Source organism: Lepus europaeus, chromosome 11 (genome assembly GCF_033115175.1).
Source record: "Lepus europaeus isolate LE1 chromosome 11, mLepTim1.pri, whole genome shotgun sequence".
In the NCBI taxonomy this organism is placed as follows: Eukaryota; Metazoa; Chordata; class Mammalia; order Lagomorpha; family Leporidae; genus Lepus; species Lepus europaeus.
The window spans coordinates 23,974,404-23,995,929 of NC_084837.1; the positions used below are offsets into that span (position 1 = coordinate 23,974,404).

Below are 21,526 nucleotides of genomic sequence, written 5' to 3' on the forward strand. Positions count from 1 at the left end.
GCCAAAGCAAGGAGCCCAGAACTTCATCTGGGTCTCCCACATGTGTAGCAGGGGCCCAGGGACTTGGGCCATCATCCGTTGCTTTCCTGGGCATGTTAGCAGGGAGCCAGATGGAAAGCAGAGTAGCTGGGACTCGAACCAGCACTCCGATATAGGATGCTGGCATCCCCAGATGCAGCTTAACCTGCTGGCCTCAGATCCAACATTTGGTTGGTAGAGCAGGTTTATAACGTGATGGTCAGACATTTGAAACATCAGGTTAAAAGGTATTTATATCAGATTTCCCATGTAATCCTTTTGGTTATGTGAGTCTTGTCTTTGGTGGTGTTTGTGCACTAGTAAAAATTCCAAACATGGTCTTGAGAGCTTTTCAGTGTTCAAATGAAATGCCTGGCACAGCAGTTGAAATGCTGCCCGTGATGCCTGTCTCTCATATTGAAGTGCCTGGGGTCGAGTCCCGGCTCTGCTTCTGATTCCAGCTTCCTACCAATGTGCACCTTGGGAGGCAGTAGGTGACGGCCCAAGTTCTCGGCCCCGTGGCACGCACGTAGGAGACAGATTGAGTTCCAGGGTCCTGCCTCGGCCTGGCCCAGCCCCAGCTATTTCAGGCATTGGGGGAGTGAAGCAGAGGATGGGAGATCTGTGTCTCTCTTTGGCTCTCTGCTTTTCAAATAGATTTAAAAAGATAGCGTAAAATGAAATAGTGGCTGACTTTTACAGGAACACGGGCGAGTGGACGTGTTGGTCATGTTGGTAACAGTGACCTGTTTCCTTCTTATTTAGGTTGAGCAACGTGGGCATTCCAGGCCTGTGGGCTTTTCACATCGGCAGCGCCTCCTCGCTGGACAATGTCCGCCCTGCAGCCGTGGGAGGAGCTCTGTCCGCTGCCCACTCATCGGCTCCCCTGAAACATCCCTTCAGCCACGCCGTGGCCCTGAAGGCCGACCACCCTGAGGACAGTCTGGATTACTATGATGAAAATGAAGAGGAGGTTGAATACCCGCCAGCTGAGGCCGAGGCGGCCACCGTGGACATCGCCTTCCACTCCAGCGCCGACTCGGGGCCTGAAGCAGGTGGACTCTCTCCCCCAGACTCTGATCTGGCCTCTCCACTACCTCCTCCAGCGTCAAGTGAACAGCCATCCCACCCACACTCGGAATCCACCGCTGGGGAGCCTCCGAGCAAACAGGAAGCCCAGCTCCAGGAGGTACCAAGCCCGGAATGGAGACCCGGAGCTCAGCCGCTGGGCCAGCCAGGGGCCGGGAGTGTGGTTGTGCCAGCAGTGGATGGAGACTCGGTGGCTCCAGCCCAGGAGGCCCCCACGCGGCACCCCGATGATGCGGGGGCTCGTTACTCTGTCCCCAGCCTCTCGGGTGGCGGGCGCTCTGTGGCAGGAGTGGAAGAGGACATCACTCCCAATGCCAAGGGTGAGTGTGTTCTGCTCACGTTGCCCGGAGCTGCGACTCATCTGGCGCCCGGGAGCGTGGGTGCCAAGTTTGGCAAGAGGAAGGTTGGGATGGGTTTTCACTCACTGTTAAGGAGATGGAGTCAGTTTCCTTTGCCAAGGGAATCTTGGCAGGCAGATTCGCCTGGAGGCTCTTGACCATTAATAATGTGGTTTTTTTTTTTTTTTTTTAAAGTAAGCGGGCCTCGTGAGGTGAGCCTGGGAGAGCGGGCTGCCAGCGACAGCTGGGCTCTGCAGGGTATTGAGGAGTTTGGTCTGGGAGTTCAGCAAGGGCAGCGCGGCCGGAGGTTTCCTGCGCGGTCCGGCGGCCCAGGGCCCCAGGTCCTGGTTGGCAGCCACAAGCTGCAGAGACACAGAGCTGTACTGTGCTCGCCGTGGTTAGAGAGACCTGGGGGAGGTGTGTGGGGGAGGAGAGCCGGTGGGGGGGGGCAGCAGATCGGGACCACCTGTGTGTGTTGTGTCTGGTTCATGGCTCTGCAGCTGTGGCGTTCAACTCCCTGGGGCCGCGTCCTCATTCTGAGACTGGCGGAGCCAAGCGAGAGGAGCGAGGGACTCCTGAGCCCGGCCACGAGCCCCTGTGGCTTCCTCCTGGGGCTCACTGGTCCTGGCTGCTCCTTCTTCCCAGCCAGGGCTGGGAAAGACGGGACGGAAAACTGACCACAAGGCTGTTGCATTTGTTCCAGGTTCTGAGAGAGGTCAGAGGTGCAGGCTTTCTTGTGAGCCAACATTCCCTCCCTCCAGCCTGCATCCCCCCAGCTTTTCTGTTTCCTGTCCCTGTTGGGGGAGAGGGGAGGGCAAACACATGCTGACCCAGCAGAGAGCGCCTTCTGGGTGCTTCCGGCGTGGTGTTGGTCAGCAGGCGTTTGCTTGGAGAAGGTGCTTTGTGACCAAAGTGGCAACCCCTAAAGTGTATCAGGGAGAGCGCTGGTGTCCAGTTTAACTGTGGACTCTGAGCTGAGGCAGTTTCTGGATCTCGAAAACCTCCAATTTCTCACGACCGTGTTGGGGGCATGCTATGCGGGATGCACATCTGTGTCTCAATTCACGGTGGCCACGGTTGCTGATTGTAGAAGCTTTAAAGCCATGGGCGTGGGCCAGGCTTGGGCGGATCACAACAGTGGTGCTTATTACACAGGAGCTTCCCTTCCCTCGAGCCCGGGGCCAGGCTGCACAGGCTGAGCTTGCTCAACCTGCCAGTCCCCCCGATAATCATTTTAAGGATGTTCAGGGTGAGTTTCCTATGGCTAAGGAAACGTTCAAGGCAGGTAGTCAAGATGTTCATGAAGGGACTTGGAGGGGAAAATGCATTTCTGAGCATCCTTTGCATGGAGTAGTTGAGGTTTCCTGCACTGGAAAGAGTTGGGACTACAGAAAAGCAGCCCCCCGGGGTCATCCACGAAGGAGGTGCTGGGGCCGTGGGGTGGGAGACGCTGCAATTGGCGTGCCAGGCGCGTGCGGAGGATGCAAACGACTAGGAAACAGCACTGTCCACCCTGGCAGCTGTGAGCTGTGACACTGACCAGCTGCTGGAGGGAGGCGGCCACTGACACCTTAGAAATGGCAAAATGCGTTTGAAGAAAGCTGTTGAGTCCACTGAGACCTTCAGGGAAAAAAAAAAAATCCAACTAGCAGACTTTGGACCTCAGAGAAAAAGCCAGAGCAGCGTTTTGAAGTAGGGGGTCTAGGGAGCATGGAATTGTTAGGTAACACTGGGGGCCAGTCGATCCTTTTTTCAAATAGAACATTGGTGCCCCAGAGGTCTGTCAGGGATTCCCCCTGGGAAGCTGGGGGTGCTGGGCTGGCCGAGACCCTAAGAAGCAGCGGTGAGGCCGCCGCCTGGCCCTCCGCTGACGAAGCTGGAGGCACGCGGGCTCTGGTGCCAAGTGCCCTTCGGCTTCCTTCCCAGCTCTGCCGTGTGCCGGATGCCAAACACGTGCTCTGTTTGACCCGTGCATGGCTCGGCTGTAAAACACAGACAGCGCAGACCTGGGGGCGGAGTTGGGAGAACTTACATCAGGCACGGGAAGCACCAAGCCCAGCCGAGTTTCCCTTTTAAGCCTCCTAGTAGACGTCTTGCTGAACCAGGATATTAACGCTGAAAGTCCTAGAAAGATCTCTCCTCTCCTCCTCTTTCCAGGGGATCTGCTTACGGACTTTTCCTTCAGAACTCTAGATTCTTTTCAGATCACGTCGACACCAGCCAAGAGTCTGTCACACTCTATTTGGCCTCACGGATGTTGACCATTTGTTCTGCTTCTATCCGCTGTAGACCCTGCAGTGACACGGTGGACATAGAAGCATCATTTCTCTTGGGTGTCTTGTTTTTCCAGGGAGCCCCAGCAGCCGTGTGTGTATGTGTTTTAGGTTATTTGAGTGACGGAGAGACAGAGCAGTCCCATCTGGTGATTCACTTCCCAAATGCCCTCAATAGCTGGATGTGGGCCAGGTAGAAGCCAGGAGCCCAGATCTCTATCCAGGTCTCCCGTATAGGAGGCAGAGACCCAACTAACTGAGCCTTCCCTGCTGCCTCCCAGGGTCTGCATTAGCTGGAAGCTGGAATCAGGAGCAGAGCTGAATATTAAACCCAGGCATTGTGAAATGGGGTGCAGAGACACGGCCAGAGAGAACTTCCATCTGCTGGGTCAGTCCCCAGATACTTGCAAGAGCCAGGGCTGGGCGAGGCCAAAGCCAGGAGCCCAGAAGGCAATCCTGGTCTCTCTCATGGGTGGCAGGGACTCAGCTGTTTGAGCCATCATCTGCTGCCTCCCAGGTGTGCATTTGCAGGAAGCTGAAATCAGGGAGCCGAGGCAGGACTCAACCCCAGGTACACCCTGTGGCATGCAGGTGTCCCAGGCAGCGTCTTAACCACCCAAATGTCCACCCCTAGCTTTTTCTAAGTTTTTCTTTCTTAGTTTTTTTTTTTTTCTTTCTTAGTTTCTTTCTTTCTTAGTTTTTCTAAGCAGTCCATCTTTCTGGGAAGAAAAGGTCACTTGTTTTTCTTGAGGTAGCAATAAAAGGTGTTAGAAGCAAAAGTTGCTCCAGCTCACAGAGTGCCCCAGCACAAAGCCCTGTACCTCCTGGGACAGTGGGCTTCCCCTGCGGCCGGGCCGGCTCCTGTAGCTGGGCCAGAACCCACCGTGGAGAGGGTAGGCAGGCCAGGGACCAGAGATGAGTGCTCAAGTGTTTCTGGAAAAGTGGTGATGGGAGGATGGCTCAGGGTGAGGGCAGAGCAGGGTTTCCATCTTTGTTAAAAACTCCCTGTTAGGCCAAGCCTCAAGAACTTTGGCAGCTGCTGGTGCTGTTTATCTTCACTGTCCTCACCCCATTTTGCTTTCTATTAAAGGAGAGGCGAGGAGTAAAGAAATGCATTGCATGGAATACAAGAGAGTATTTTAAAATCCTTGTGTTAGGATTGCTTTAGCAACTCCGAACCTCAGTGAACAGCAACCAGTAGAGCTGACTGGACCCTGGCCAGCGTTCACCCCACCCCGTGCCCTGAGATGCCTGCACACCTGTCTCTCTGTTGCTGCAGATGGTGGGTCCCAGACTGGCCAGCTACAGCCACCCGGAGTAAGGTTGGGAGAGAGATAGGTGAAAACTGACCTTCTTCAGGTGTGAGCTCTATTCCACCTTTGTCTCACACACCTGGGCCCCCGGTTAAACACACTGACTCCCCAGCTTTACTCTGAGCCGTAATCTGCATTGTTTTTAGCCAGATCCCATGGTGATTCTGATAGCCACCGAACTTGAGTACTGTCGGTCTGATGGGAAGGTCATTTCATCTCTGTGACCCTCAGTTTTGTTATCTATAAAATGGATGGATGATATTTTTGCCAGAATGAGGAAGCCTGTGGGGAAATGTGAGCATTCTTCAAAAACAGCTTTGGAAAACGGAATTAAACAGAAGTTGATTTTGGTGCTAAAGAATTTTGAAACCCATGTATACAATGAGTCTTCAAAAAGTTCATGGAAAATTCATATTATGAAAAAAAACTATGCATGGACTCCAAGATTGTACCAAATAAACTTATCTTGGAATTCCATTTCCCATGAACTTTTTGAAGTCACTTCATACACTGAGAACAGTGGGGTAAAGGGGCGGACACATGACCCCTGAGATGACGACCTTTTCTTTGGATGTTCTCACTTGCCACCCTGTCCAGCCTCCAGCCTTCAGGTAGTGGACTGTCTTTGAGTGGAGCTGCAGTCACTGCAGAAATTGGAGAAGTCACCTTGGCAGGGAGTCTGGGTTTTCCTGCCCTGGAAGCCTGCGGCGTCTTATTTCTCCCTGTCAGGGCAGGTGCCCTCCCGCTGGGCTTCTGCCTGACCCCTGCCCCAAGGGGCCTTCACGTGGCCATCTCATGGCTCAAGGCCCTGTGAGCCGTAAGCACTGACCTCCGGTTCTCTGATGGCCAGCAGTGAACTCAAGCGCCTCCTCTGGCCTTCTCCCTACCCCGCGGCCACTGAACTCATTTGTGACATGGATGCACAGTCCCCAGCTCAGATATGGGAGGCTGGTGACTCTTATGTGTTACCCCCAGGTCACGGGGCATGGCTAGAGGGCCACGGGGTGGCTGGGGTCCAACCTCACGCAGTTGCAGATGGCAGGTCTGAGATGGGCTTAGAACTGGCATTCAGCATCATCTCCAGCTGGTCTTGGAATCGACCGAGGAGAAATGTTGCTGCCCCTGTGAGCCCGAGTGATGCTTGGCTGCAGCCATAAGTCACTGTCAAGGCCAGGCTGAACTTCTCGGACGCCCCTTGGCTGTTGGCTGAACACCTATTCACCTGTGCACCTGCTTCTGCACAGCAATGAAGCTCCCCCTTTCCCAGTACCTGCTGTATCCAACCCACCTTGGGCAGATCTCCAGAATATTCTCAGATCCCATCCCTTCCTATCTTCTGTACCATCATGTCCCACCACCAGGACACCAGCTTGCCCTCAGTGTACCCTTAGTCAGATCAGGGTATCCTCATCTCAGTGTGCAGCCCAAGCCCTCCCCTCCCTCTCCTCCCACCTGGCCTCAGGCCCCTCCTGCAGGGCACAGCGAGAGCCTGGCCTTGCCTGTCCATGCGGCTCCCTCCCTGACCTGCTCTAGGCCTCTGCACAAAACTCATCTCCTGGCTTTGTCCCTGGGTACACGGCCTCAGATATCACAACGCACCTGTCTGTTCTCACCTGCTTGTCCTTCCATGCTTGCTTGCTGGCTTGCTGCTTTTTTTTAAAGATTGATTTATTTATTTGAAAGGCAGAGTTACAGGGAGAGAGAAAAGTCTTCCATTTGCTGGTTCACTCCCCGAATGGCTGCAATGGGCCAAGGCTGGGTCAGGCTGAAGCAAGGAGCCAGAAGCTTCATCTGGGTCTCCCACATGGGTGGCAGGGACCCAAGCCCTTGGGCCATCTTCTGCTGCTTTGCCAACTGCATTAGCAGGAGCTGGATAGAAAATAGAGCAGCAGAGACTTGAACTGGTGCCCATTTGGGATGCTGGCACTGCAGGTGGTGGCTTAACCTACCACACCACAGCACTGGCCCCTCTTCCAGGCTTTCTTTTTCTGCACAATTCTTACCACATCCATTCCTACCAAGTAACTATTGACTGCTGCCCAGGAAAATCCAGGTCAGAATACGAACTTTCTTGGTTGCTTATCTCTCTCGTTTCCAGCTCTGTCTCCGCTGCCAGGCCTAGAGTGAGTGCCCAGTCAATGTTTGTGGCATTAGTGAGCAAATAAAGGAAAACTGCAAGAGGCATTTACCTTCCGGCTAACAGGTTGCCTGTGTTGTGTGTGCCCTTGGGCATGAAGGCAGGTGTGGAGGAGGGTTTGTAAAGGCCCGGATACATTCCCCAGCTAGGGCTAGGAGTGAATTCTCCTTTGCTGTCCTGGGGAAGGAAGAAAATGTTCTTGGACCATAAGTTCCATCCTAAAAATACAATTTTCCATTAAAAAAAAAAAAAGCTGTTTGAAAAGATTCCCAGACTAGCTTACCAATAGTTAACCCATCATAATTATAGTATGAATCTTGTGATCCTTTTGTGGGAGCCTAACCGCCATTATTATTCTGTAAAACAATGCAGTCTGGTTTCCAATTAACTTATAAAGTTGTGTAGTTGCTGGCTGAACTGTGTTGCCTCTCCCAGTTTATCTACACGAAAGCTGTAGCCACGCCTGGTGCTTTCCTTAAAGGAGCCACACTCCAGGTGTACAGTCTCTGCTCCAATGCAGCAACCCCTGTTTCACAATGCAGCCCTGGAATGGGGATTGGGGTAGGGAGTAGTTTTGCAAAGCCGCTGCCATGGAGGGAGCACGTGCACACCCATCCTTTCCTTAATTTGTGGGCAGAAGACCGGGCAGAGTTGGGCTTTATGTATACATGCATTTTCTGAGAACTGTGGCCCTGTGCACCTGCCGCAGGTTACCCTCTCACCTTAGTGCTGGGAAGCAGTCGAAGACCGTGAGACTTCAGGCCGTGCAGGTGTGAGGATGGGGCGCTGCCCTGGGAAACTGAGGCAGGCAAAGGGTGTTTCCTGAGGGCCGGCTGCATGCTGGCTGAGGGTGCCTTGGCGCCTGGGTCCTTCTGAAGCTGTCATCCCTCACCCCACGTGCTCTGGGGAGTCCTGGGGGTGAGGCTGCTGTCCCGTACGCAGGTCCCTCAAGGAACTGCTCCTTTGCACTGGTTGTGGCTTCCTGAACTGGGGACCCTGGAGACTGACACACCACGTGGCATTCATTTCTTCCTGCTCTAAGTGTCTTTGTTCCTTACACGGAAACCATGTTCTCCGCTGCAACCTCTATGACACTTGTCACAAGCCGTTCTATTCCTGTCTCGCCTTTTTTCACTTTCCTGGTTTTTTTTTTTTTTTTTTTTTTTTAAAAAAAAAAGGAGTTCTGCCTTTCTATTTTTATCAAGCCAGAATCTCTCAGCCAAGTCTCGAGTCACTGACTCCATTCTCGCCATGGTCCTTATCAGATTTTCCACTCGGTTCTTGGTGGTGTGTTTGTCCTGTCAACCCGGGGCTTACAGCTGCCGGAGCACCTGTCTGTAAGCCGCACTCACCCCCGGTGCCGGTGCCGCGGCAGCTCTGCCTTCTCACGTGCGGCAGTGTTCGCAGGTACTGTGCTCTCTCTGCCACGGAGCCTCATTTGGGAAGTCCGACTCAATGCTTTGCTGCTGAGGTCTGTGCTGATGAACCCCAAGCACCTGATCAGACCCCTAAGCTAGTGCTCAGGATGTAGGCACTTGGTCCCCTGGAGCAGTGATGGAGAGTCCTGGTGAAGATCCTGGAGCCTGTGTCCCTCCAGGGGAACCTCAGCTTCTTGGACCGCAAAACAGGGATTAAAGGCAGTGCCTGCCACCTGGGGCTCTTGCGCGAGTGCTTGTAGAGTAGCACCTGGCGTGGGTTAAGCATCATCCACTGTTGCTGTGTATTGAGTGCTTGTGGGGTAGCACCTGGCGTGGGTTAGGCATCATTCAGAGTTGCTGTGTATTTGCTATTCCGGGTCTCTGTAGGGCTCTATTGTTACATAGATGCTGCTCTATCTCCCTCCATGCTTTGTTTGCTGTTCTCTCCTGAGACCCTGAGTAAATCGGGTTGCTTCCTTCCCCTCTGGTTTCCTCCTTTTCTGACGTAAACCTGGAACACAACTCCAGCCTAGTTTCTCCTAGAGTGTCCCTCTTCCTCGGAGCTGACCCTCGGCGCCAGCGCCTCACAGGAGGGCTGCACACCGCCCCTGCCCTGTCCATCTGGCTCCCTACCCCGGGGATGTGCAAGCAGAGGTGTGCATGGTTCCTTTGCCTCCTGCTGGCTGTGTTTGCATTGGCATATTCCTCAGGGTTCCTGGGGGAAGGCACCCTCCACCCCAGCCAGCCACACCTGCCCCCTGGGCTGCGTCCCTAGTGAACAGTGACAATTGTCCACACTCCCGTTGCTGCGTAGCACAAACAGTCCCCTTTCTTTTCTTTTTTAATGGGCAGAGTGTAAGGCCGCCACAAAACACACCAAACACCGGAGTTAAGGGAAAGGTTTATTGTCTGGTAGGGGAAGCGCAACAGATGGGGGGGGGGGGTAGAGAGAGGGATCAGGAGAGAGAGAGCACGTGTGCTGGTAGAGAGAGGGATCAGGAGAGAGAGCACGTGTGCTGGTAGAGAGAGGGATCAGGAGAGAGAGAGCACCTGTGCTGGTAGAGAGAGGGATCAGGAGAGAGACAGCACGTGTGCTGGAAGCAGGTCCTGGTATACCTTGGGGGAGGGGCAGGGAAGTAGGAGCAGCGAATCCCATTAGGGTGGGGGTGGAGCTGACACCTGTGGCTGGGCCATGGGGCTTAGCACCAAAGCTCACGGTGGCAGGTGGCCAGGGAGGCCAGAGCCTGCAATGGCGCCGCAGATGAGATGACAGCGTTTTACTAACACAGACTAGGTCGGAGATGGAAGATACAGCTCCTGGTAGGGAGCCCACCCTGATCCATCACGGTTTTCCATAAACGCTCTTGGCTCTTGAATGGGTATTGTGCTGTGCCGTGTGCATCACGGGAGACCATAAAAAGGGACCTAGAGCGTGTTCCCAGCCGAGTTCCGTTCCTCCTCTCCTACCGCTCCCCCTACACTTTCCTTCTTCCAGGCCCTGCTGTCCTGGGCGGGGGTGCTGGCCGGTGAGACCAGCTGTAGCTCCTTGGTTTGCAGTTCATGGCTACCTGCGTTAGACAGAGGCCACGTTTGTCTTCCACCCAAGAGGCCATTACTGTGAGACTGAACCCTGTAGAACTGCTTCTGTCGGGCCCTTCTGGACCCATAAAAATGGGGATTTCGTAAAGTTCAACCCAGTGCGTAGTTCATGGTTGGCATTCCTGTCGCTGCCCGCCGGACCCTGATGGGAGCAGCACGAGGCGCCGCTCACCCGAAGACAAAGCCGGTTGGTTCTCCAAGCCGAATGTTACTCCTGTCTCTTGCCCGTCAAATCCCACGTGTTTTACAACCTCAACCGAGGGTGCGGCGTGCATGCCACGTGCATGCCACGTGCGTGCGTGCGTGGTGGAGCTGGGAGCGACCCCTCACGTAAAGCGGCTTTCAGTGCGAGTGTGTTTTCCTTTTCAGTCTTCACATACAACGCGGCCCCCAAGGAAACGTGCGAGCGCAACCACGGCCAGTGCTCGGCGCACGCCTTCTGCACGGACTACACCGCCGGCTTCTGCTGCCACTGCCAGTCCAGCTTCTTCGGAGACGGGAAGCACTGCCTGCCGGAAGGTGATTGCTGGGGCTGGGGCCGCCCCGCGCTGGCTGCTGGGAGCCCTGCTGTGTGGACCTTGCATCCGCCCCGCTTGGCTCAGCGCCAGAAACTTGCAGCGCTGCGTAAATGAGGAATGAACAGTTTTGGGCTGGTTTCCCAATTTAAGGATTACTCCGAAATAGCCCTCCCTTCCCCCCTTTTATTTTTTGCCAGCTCATTAGAGTGGACAAGATGGAAGGCGGATGGGAGGAAAGAACTTCAGGATCTCTTTTTTTTCCTAAAAATTGTCAGGAGTGAGCCATTATTTAAAAAAAAAATTTTTTTTCCCCAAATCTCTACTTGAGAGGCAGAGTGACAGAGTGAGGGAGAGACAGAGATTTTCCCTTCACTGGTTCACTCCCCAAACGACTTTAATGGTTAGGGCTGGGCCAGACCAAAGCCAGGAGCCTGGAGCTCCACCCTGGTCTCCCACCTGGATGGTGTGGGCCCACGTTTTTGGGAGCTGGCTCAGAAGGGAGGCAGCTAGGCTCAAACCAGCGCTGGGATAAGGGATGCCACTGTTGCAAGGGGCTCAGCCCCACCTGCCTGCCCGCCCGTGGACCCTTTCTCAGTGGCCAGGTGGCTGGTGAGGGAGTGGTTAAGACGCCTTGCTGAGCAGGAGGAGCTGAGGGTGGGGTTGTGCTGTCCGCGTGCCTCTGTCCCCAAGCCTGAAGGGGTGGCCCAGGCTGGTAGCGTTTGCTGTGTTTTAGGGGCGCCTCATCGAGTCAACGGAAAAGTGAGCGGCCACCTGCGCGTGGGCCACACGCCCGTGCATTTCACCGACGTGGACCTGCACGCGTACATCGTGGGCAACGACGGCAGAGCGTACACGGCCATCAGCCACATCCCGCCGCCCGCGGCCCAGGCCCTGCTTCCCCTCACGCCCCTCGGAGGCCTCTTTGGCTGGCTCTTCGCTTTAGAAAAGCCAGGCTCGGAGAATGGCTTCAGCCTCACAGGTGAGGCGGGCGGTGGGCCGGAGCTGCTCCTCGGGGCTCTGTTCTGGGAAGGAGGATGTGCGTGCCCCAGAGCCTAGGTGCGGTGTGTAGCTTCCTGCCCAGACTTAGCGGGTGGGGGTATTGGGGGGGGGGGGTGTGGATCTTGCACACCTGATGTTTCTGAAAGTGATGTCATCTAAACGCCCTTGCAGCTGCTCTGGGGAAAGGGCTGATTGCCTTGGAACAGTTGTGTCCTCGCCCCCTGATTTGTTAAGGCGCGTTTGATGACTCGCGTTATTATACACACATGTGCAGAAGACGCCTGGGGAGGATTTTTCCTTCATGGAGAGGAGGGGGTGCCTTTCCTCTTCTCTGACCCCCAGGACACAAAGTGACCCAGATGTCCTGTGAGAACTGGGTTCTGGTGGAGTGGACCTGGGCCCTCTGCTTTTGTCACAAGCTCCCAGCACATGGCAGTGCTTCTCAGCTAAGGCCGCCTTGTGTTGGCGAGGGTGGGGAGGCTACTTTGGGGCCGCTTCCCTCAGTGGGCAGGAAACCAAGTGCAGGGGGAAAGGCTGTCTCTCCTGCCCACTGCAGAGCAGAAGGCTCATGGGATATGCGTATTATTAGGAAGCCATTGTGAACTTACGGAAACACCCTTAGGGAGGATCTTGCCTTTCATCAAGATGGACTAAGGAGCAGAGGTGGGTAGCGGGGAGGGTGTTTGGCACAGCTCTGAAGATGCTGTTTGGGACGCCTGCATTCCCTGTTGCAGGGCCTGGGTTCAAGTCCCAGCTCTGCTCCTGATTCCAGCTTCCTGCTAATACACACAGCAGTGAGGGCTTGACTAGCTGGGGGCCTGCCACCCGCTTAGGAGACTTGGATTAAATTTCTGGCTCCCACATTTGTGGGTATTTGGTTAGTGAACGAGTAGATGGGAGATATCTCTCTCCCTCCCTCTTCCCCCCGCACCCCAACACCTCAATGTTTTTTTCTAAAGAGGTAAAATAGAGTACACCACATTAGGTTTGAATTTCAGATCATTTGTTTAATGTGTGCCCTTCATATTATAGTGGGTCACTGATGAAAAAATGTGTTCATTTTTTTATCTGACACTCAAATTTAATGGGGTGTCATGGTTTGTGGGGGTGGTTTTGTTGCTGTTTCTGTTTGGTTAAGTCTGACAGCCCTAGAGCAAAGTCAAGACTGTTCTCAGGAAACTAAGAACTCCAGCCCGCCCCTACCCTCTACCCAGAGAAGCAGGACCCCGCTCTTAGGGGGGTCCTTAGGGAATTGACAGTTGATGGGGCTCCATCAGGGATGTCCCTGGTCTCCTTGGGCAGCTTTTTCGTGCGCAGAAGTGGACAGGAGGAGGTGTGTCCTGGTGAGGCCTGGAGGTGCCTCTCCCCTCCCATCCTGTGCCCAATCGCTTTCCCTCCAGGTGCCACGTTCGTGCAAGACACGGAAGTCACTTTCTACCCAGGACAGGAGAGGCTTCGCATCATTCAGACGGCCGAGGGCCTGGACCCCGAGAACTACCTGAGCATGAAGATCAACATTCAAGGCCAGGTGCCTTACGTCCCAGCCAACTCCATAGCCCACCTGGCTCCCTACAAGGAGATCTACCATCACTCCGACTCAGGTATTGGTCATCTGCAGGATGGGGTGGTATCTGCCTCACAAGATAGTCACGAGGATGTGGTGGAATGTTTTGGAACAGTGTGTGACGCGCAAAATGAACACCGGCTCAGTTTTACTCCCATTGTGCAATCCATGGTGAGCAGAGGCTGCTGTGTGCAAGAATATCAGTGTCCTTGCTTTGCGATGAGAACAATGTATCAGTACCGGTGTAGTCTCTGGGGGTAGTAAGGGTGGTGTAATTACAGTTTGTAACCATTCTCCCTGGAGTACACAAGGGTATTGATTATTAGAATGGCTACTTGTCTTGAACATTGTTTCAGCTGATGATTTCAGCCTGCTTTAAAATCATAGACAATGTTACATAGTGTTGTAAAGTTAACCTGATAAAACTTCACGTTCAGGACTGGCTGTTTGAAATCCGTGTGGGTTGGGGTGGGGATCGGTGTTTGGCCTGTTGGTAAAACCACAGTTAGGACACCTGTGGTCCTCACTGGAGTGGGATTTTGATACCTGCCTCGGGCTCCCAATTCCACCCTCCTGTTAACACGGATCCCAGGAAGCCTCAGTGCTGGCTCAAATAGTTGGGTCTCTGCCACCCGCATGGGAGACCGGGATTGATTCTGGCTCCTGGCTCTGTCTTGGTCCAGTGTTGGCCATTGTGGGCATTGGGGAGTGAACCAGCAGATAGGAGTATGGACTCTAGTTCAAGTGAGTAATAACTCTACAAGCGTGTTAATATCTCTGAGGAAGATTCCCTTAACATCTGTGGGCCTCTTTTCCCATGCTCAAGGTGGGAGTAATGTTTCTGTGCACCTTACACGGTGAGGATGCCGTCAGGTGCGATGTGTCCTGTAAAATGCTGCCGCGGTCTCAGCCGCTGTCCTGCAGCCACACCAGGAGGGGTTTGAGTTGTGCCTTGCCTTGGGCCTTTGCTTCTCCTGCGACAAGAGAGCTGGGCACTAGCAGGAGACATAAGGAAGAGAGCAGGCAGTGCAGACCTGCCCTGTGCCCAGAATGGCCAGGGGCCAGCTAACTGGCTTGGGCTTGGCTCACAGACAGACTGAGGGAGATGGAAGGAACCACTATAACCCTGGTGGATCGAATCAAGTCAGACTCAAAATCCAGCTCTGTGTCTCGGGCTGCTGGCTAGCCTCCACCTGCAGGACGGCAGTGCCCACCTCACAGGCTGCTGTGAGGGTTGTGTCGGGCTGTGCCTGGCTGGCACGTGGTAAGGTTTGTACCTGGCGGGCACTGACAGTAGCACGTGTAGCAAGTCCCGCTCTCAGCCCTGTGGCTCGCCATGCACTCAGGTTCTTGGAATTCCCTCACATGTTTCCCATATAAACCCAGGGGCTTCCCAAGGGAGTGTGCTATAGGAATTAGGTGGAAAGGCATGTAGGGAAAACCTGCCCCCCATAAACGTCTCAGCATTCCAGATGTTTACAAATTTGCTAGCTTGCCTACGTAACGTGTCTGTCTGTTGCAGGTGTGACCTCCACAAGCTCCAGGGACTACTATCTCACATTTGGTACAGTCAACCAGACAGGCTCCTACCGCATCCATAAGAACATCACTTACCAGGGGTGTAGGCACGCGCCGAGCCACCGCGCCGTCCCCGCCGCCCAGCAGCTGACCGTGGACCGGGTCTTTGCCTTGTACAATGAAGAAGAAGGCGTGCTTAGATTCGCCGTCACCAGTCAGATTGGCCCTGTGGAAGGTAAGGTTTTCTGCCGATGTTGCTGTTGGACAAAGAGGCCGACCTGTGGGGGAGGACTGTTGAGGATGTGTGTGTGCCAGGCTCCGTGTGACATGCTGGCCGTAAGGAGGAATGAACACTGTCCCTGTCCTCATGGTGGAGACAGGCAGATGTCAAACCTCTTGTAAAGTGTCCGTGCCGCAGTCTGGAAATAAACACAGGATGTGGGGCGCTCAACTGTGCCTGCATCCGGGATCCACCTGTGAAGAAGGCGGGGCCAACCTGGACCAGATATTTGTGCCCTTGCTTCTACTGGGATAAGCGCAGGGTGCTGTGTGCCTAGTGTGGAGGTGCAGGGAAGCTTGAGCTAAAACTTAAAGGACCAGAAAGATTCCACCAAACTCAGTGGGGCAAAAGGTCACAGCCTGGATAAATACAATAAAATAGAAGTTCCTGTCTGAAGAGCTCTCGGTGCTCTGAGATTAAACACTGGTGCTTTCCCATTAAGATCAGGAACAAGCCAAGGATGTCTGCTCTTGCTACTTGCATTCAACATGGTACTGGAAGTTCTAGCCAGGGCCGTTAGGCAAGAATGTCGAACAAAGGCATCCAGATTGCAAACGAGAGGAAAAGTTATCTTTATGCTCATGCATCACGATGTGTTTTCTTAAAGTATTTTTTTTTCCTATTTCTGTTTACTTTTCAGTTTGTTTTTCAAATAAATATTTTTAACTAGAGGGAGAGAGAAAGCAGGAAGCAAAATCCATGTACTGGTTCTCTCTCCAAGTGCCTGCAACAGCTGGGACTGAGCTGGGCTGAAGCTGGGAGCCCAGCACTCAATTCAGGTCTCCCCCCTGGGTGGCGGGGACCCAATTACGCTGCCTCCCAGGGTCTGCATTATCTGGAAGATGGAACTGGAACTGGATGTAGGTAGTGAACCCAGGGACCACACTGTGGGTTGTGGGCATCTTAGCTGCTGAGCCAGCACCTGCCATCTTTCATGTAGCAAATTACAGAAATTTCTAAACACTATTAGAACTAATGACTAACTTCAGTGTTGTAGGATACACACTCAATAGACAAAAATTATATTTCATTTTGTAATGAGTAAACTGAAAATGAAATTAAGTTCATTTTAAAAATAAAGTGCTTAGCAATAAATTTTTTTTAAAAAGATTCATTTATTCATTTGAAAATCATAGCCACACACAAAAAGAAGGAAAGGCAGAGAGAGAGAGAGAGAGAGGGAGATAGAGGTCTTCCATCCAATGGTTCACTCCCCAGTTGGCCACAATGGCCAGAGCTGCACCAATCTGAAGCCAGGAGCCAGGAGCGTCTTCCAGGTCTCCCACATGGGTGCAGGGGCCCAATGGGCCATCTTCCACTGCTTCCCAGGCCATAGCAGAGAGCTGGATTGGAAGTGGAGCTGCATGGACTCAAACCAGCATCCACGTGGGATGCCGACACTGCAGGCAGCAGCTTCACCACAGTGCTGGTCCCAGCAATAAAACTTTTTAAATATTCATTTAGTTATTTGAAAGTCAGGGTTAGAGACAGAGAAGAGAGATCTCCCATTTGCTGGTTCATTCCCCAGATGTTGGCAATAGCTGGGGTTGGGTCAGGCTGAAGCCAGGAGCTTCATCTGGGTCTCCCATGTGGGTGCAAGGGCTCAAAGACTTGAACCATCTTCCCACACTTTCCAGATGCATTAGCAGGGAGCTGGATGGAAGTAGAGCAGCTGGGACACAAAAAGGTGCCTGTGTGGAATGCTAGCATCTCAGTTGGCGGCTTTACTCAGGAACAAAACTTTTAAATAGTGCAATACTTGTTCAAAAAAGAATGTATTGTAGGTGGCTGATGCTGTGGCTCACTTGGCTAATCCTCCGCCTGCGGCGCTGACACCCCAGATTCTAGTCCCAGTTGGGGCACTGGGTTCTAGTCCTGGCTGCTCCTCTTCCAGTCCAGCTCTCTGCTGTGGCCCGGGAAAGCAGTGGAGGATGGCCCAAGTGCTTGGGTCCCTGCACCCGCAAGGGAGACCTGGAGGAAGCACCCGGCTCCTGGCTTTAGATCAGCGTAGTGCCAGCCGAGGCGGCCATTAGAGGAGTGAACCAATGGAAGGAAGACTTTTCTCTCTGTCTATCACTGTCTATAACTCTACCTGTCAAATAAAAATTTTAAAAAAGTAGGTTTGAATTTACAAATTTAAAGACCCAAATACAAAGGTAGCTCAAAAAGTTTGTGGAAAAATAGAATTAAAAGATAATGTGGATTTTATATTAACTTTCTGTAGACTTCTCACCAGTGGGAAGAGGTTCTGTGTTCATGACTTGAGAGACTTATTATTTAAAGATTTATTTATTTGAAAGGCAGAGAGTTATGGGGCGGGGGAAGGACCAAAGATCTTCCATCTGCTGGTTCACTCCCCAAATGGCTGCAACAGCCAGGGCTGGACTAAGCCAAAGCCAGGAGCTTCATCCATGTCTCCCATGTGGCTACGGGGCCCCAAGTACTTGGGCCATCTTCCACTGCTTCCCCAGGCCATTAGCAGGGAGCTAAATCAGAAGTGGAGCAGCTGAGGCTCAAACTGGTATCCATATAGGATGTGGGCATCACTGATGGAGGCTTAGCCCACTGCAGCACAACACTGGACTTGAGACTTAATCTTATTAATATGACAACACTGCCTATATTCATCTGTCAATACGGCATAACCTCTATCAGAATTCCGGCTGGCTTCTTTACAGAAATTGGCAAGCTGATCTAAAATTCACATGAAAATTCAAGGAACCCAGGACAGCCAAAACAATCTTGAAAAATCATGAATTTGGAAAACCCATCCTTCTCAATTTCAAAGCTTAGAGTCATCAAAATAGTGTGATCCTGCCCTCAAGATATATAAATCAATGTGACAGAAGTCAAAAACAAGACTAGTTTGTCACAAGTAGAGTCAGTGGCTTTTTAGACAAGGATGCCAAAATAATTCAGTGGGGGAGAATAGTCCTTTCTTGAATGGATGGTGCTGAGATAACTGAGTAGCACCTGCACAAGAATGAAGGTAGACCCCGACCTCACAGCATCTGTGAACATGAACGTGAAATGGACCACAGATGTGAGAGCCAAAACTTGTAGAAGAAAACACTGGGGCAGATTTTCGTGAGCTTGAATTTGGGGCTGATTTCTTAGACAACACACTAAAATTAAGGACAACGACAAAAAAAATTGAGTATCAGAAGGATGACATGTTGTAAAAAAAAAATTATGTGTTGTGTTTCAAGGGACCTTAACAAAGTGAAAATGCAGCTGGTAATGAAAGAAAGTATTTGTAAATTATATTTAGTAAATATTTGCTCTAGAATAGAAAAAATACTCATACAACTCAGTTGGGCACTTGAATTAAATGATATGCTCAGGGTCTGGGTGGACCTTTCTCTAAGATGTATCTGTAAACATCCTATAAGCAAAAGTGTCAGCATCCTTCGTCATCAGGAGAATGCAAATCCAAGCCGCCAAGAGATATTTCTTTTCATCATGTGGATGATTGCAACCAAAAAATACAGTAGCAAGTGTTGGTGAGGATGTGGGGTAAATGGAACGAGTGCAGGTGTACAATGGTGCAGCCACTCTGAAAAACAGAATAGCAGCTTCTCAAAAAAAAAAAAAAATTCAATGCAAAGTTGCCATGCAAGCAGTTGTACTCCTAATTCTGTGCTCAAAATAAATGAAAACAGGTCCCCATATTAAGTACAGAAATAGTCAAAGCTGCCTCAGTAGCCAAAAGGTCAAAGGAGTGTAAATGTCTGGCTACTGAAGGTCAAAGGAGTGTAAATGTCTGGCTACTGATGAGTCAAGAAAAAAAGTCAGTGCATACAAAGATGTCATAGAAATGCATGCTTACTATGAAAAGACTGTGCATGGATATCTTTGGTTTTGCACCAAATAAACTTTCCCATATACCCTTTAAGGCATACCATGGGATATTATTTAGCCATAAAAAGCAAAGTAGTACTGATGGATGCTGCAGCATGGATGAATCCTAAAAATATTTACACTAGGGCTAGTGTTGCAGTGCAGTGGGTTAAGGTGCTGATGTTCTTGTGGATGGAGTTCCTGGCTCTGGCCTGGCCCAGATCTTGGTGTTGGAAATTTTTCTTTCTCTCTCTCTCTGCCCTTCAAATAAGTAAATCTTACAGGAAAAAAGGTAGCCAGTCACAAAGAGCAGCATTTTGTATGATTGCACGTGTCTGAAATGTCCAGACAAGGCAAGTGCACATACAGAGAGCCCATATTAGTGGTCACTCGGGGCTGGGGTGTAAATGGATGAGTTAATAGCTCAAGGGTCCAAGGTTTCTTTTGGAGACAGTAAAAATACTCTAAAATTCATTGTGGTGATGGTTGCACAACTCTGAAAATACTAAAACCATTTAGCTGTACCCTTAAAATGAGTGGGTTGTGTGGCATGTGATTTTTATTTCTAAGAAAACTATTAGAGCAGCAGAAGTCTAAAGCAGCGATTCTTGGCCATCAGCGAACCTGGGTTTAAAAATGCAGCTCTAACGGTGCTCAGCCAGAAAGACGTGGCAGCACCTTCGGTGCGTACTGCTGCGTGAAAGAAGCATTCTGAAAGGGTCGCACAGTGTGTAATTCCAACCAGGTGACACTCCGGACAAGGAGCCTCTGCCGAGAGGCAGTAGAAAGATGAGTGACTGTTGGAGCTTCAGGAGGAGGGAGGGGTGAATAGCTACCGCGCACCTATCCTGCGCACCGCTGTAGCGTGGGGACAACCGTGATGCATTTGTCAGCCTCCAGGACTGGACCACACAGGGTGAGCCCTGGTGCAGACCACGGGCATCGGTCAATATCATATCAGTGTGGCTCCATCACTTGTGAAAAATGTGCTACGCTGGTGCAGGTGTTAGTGACAGGTGAGACTGAAGGAGTGGAGAGGGCCTGTGACACCTCTGCTTTCCATTCACTTCTTCTGCATACAAAGAAATCTGTTAGGGAAAATAGATAGAATATAGTCTAGGCAAGCCAAAAGATAAAACCGTGAAGTCACGGAACTCGGTAGGTGGGAAATGACCTTGTCCGATCAAGGGGACAGTTTAATGTGGAAAATGGGATCTTGGGATCCCAGAGACCTGCAGGAGAGGAGCACTGCCCTGGGGAAGTCTCTGGGTTGATCTCTGGGGTGCTCATGTAATCAGGAGGGATTCTGTGTGCGCACCCTTCAGCTGAGGGCTCCTAGACCCTCTGCGGCTCATCATGGAGATGTCACTTCAGCCGTGTGAAGCTGAGGTGTCTGGGCTCCCGTCTAGGGTGCACTGGAAGTGAGGAGTCTGAGTTTGGTTGGTTGGCTGGTTTGGCTTTAGGACACGTGGTTAGGGGTGTAAGGCCCTGGGTGTCCGGAGCCGAGGCTGGGAGGAAGGGAGTCCGTACAAAGCAGCACCAGGAAGGGAAAGTCGTCAGTGCAGGCTTCTCGAGGAGAGACTTAAACTGCAACCCCTGAGGAAGCACGCTTCCCCGTTGAGTGTTCAGGCCAGCCCTTGGCTGGGTGCAAGACGGCTGATCTGCACAGGCAGCCGTCCGAGAACGAGCTCCCCACCCAGAGAGCGATCTCGGGAAGCGGTGTGTGTTTGCCCTGGAGGCACACCAAAGGGGACTATCGAAGATCAGACAAAGCCACAGAGCCAGCACGCCACGGAGCACCACGCTCCTAATCCAAGTCTTCAGGATTGTGTATGATTTTATCCCACCACGTCAAATAACAGTAGTAATTAATAGTAACAGCAAAGGGTGCTTCCCTGGGTGTTGAGGGCTGTCCTACCTCCTGTCCATGAATTAACTTATTCCCACAACCTTGACCATATTAGAGAATTACTATTCCATTTTATAGGGCATAGGTGAGGTACAGGGGTGAAGGGGTTTGTCTGGTCTCAGCTGGGAAGTGATGAGCTGAAGCCAGAGCACCAGTTTCAGGGCGCATGTTCCAGCCCCCCACTGCCCTGCCACTCCACATGGGGCTTGGCATTGTTTATTTATTTTTTTAAGCTTTGGAGTTACACAGAGAGAGAAGGAGAGGCGGGGGGGGGGGGGTCTTCCATCCGCTGGTTCACTCTCCAATTGGCTGCAACAGCTGGAGCTGTTCGGTGTCATTTAGAGTGAATTTTAGAAAGAGGAAGTGCCTATCTTTAAAGGCTGTGTTTCATCCATGGTGAGAGGGTTCCTCTGCCTGAGTAGAAGTTAATGGGTGGGCGAGTGAGACGAGCAGGTGGCCTGGCGGTTAGGGTGCTGCTCAAGACACCAGCTTCTCCCATGGCAGTGCCTGGATTCGAATCTGGGCTGCACCTCCCATTCCGGCTCCTTTCCAGTGCGCACCCTCAAAGCCAGCCTGTGATGGCTCAGGTACTAGGGTTCCCAGCCACCCACGTCGAAAATCCTCACTGAGTTCCTGGCTCTTGGCTTTGGCCTGGCCCAGCCCTTGTGAGCATTTGGGGAGTGAACCAGTGGATGGGAGATGTCTGTGTGGGT

The 21,526-nt window shown here is 52.1% G+C and overlaps 1 protein-coding gene across 1 annotated transcript in view; it reads left to right on the top strand.

The window, feature by feature from the left end:
* Window positions 1-21,526, top strand: part of NID2 (nidogen 2) — a 62,634-nt gene that overhangs the window by 18,899 nt on the left and 22,209 nt on the right. The window contains exons 4-8 of the mRNA XM_062205130.1: window positions 784-1,427; window positions 10,555-10,704; window positions 11,437-11,682; window positions 13,103-13,303; window positions 14,789-15,019. Of these exons, the coding sequence (XP_062061114.1) occupies window positions 784-1,427; window positions 10,555-10,704; window positions 11,437-11,682; window positions 13,103-13,303; window positions 14,789-15,019 (1,472 nt within the window). The remainder of the gene's footprint in view (window positions 1-783; window positions 1,428-10,554; window positions 10,705-11,436; window positions 11,683-13,102; window positions 13,304-14,788; window positions 15,020-21,526) is intronic.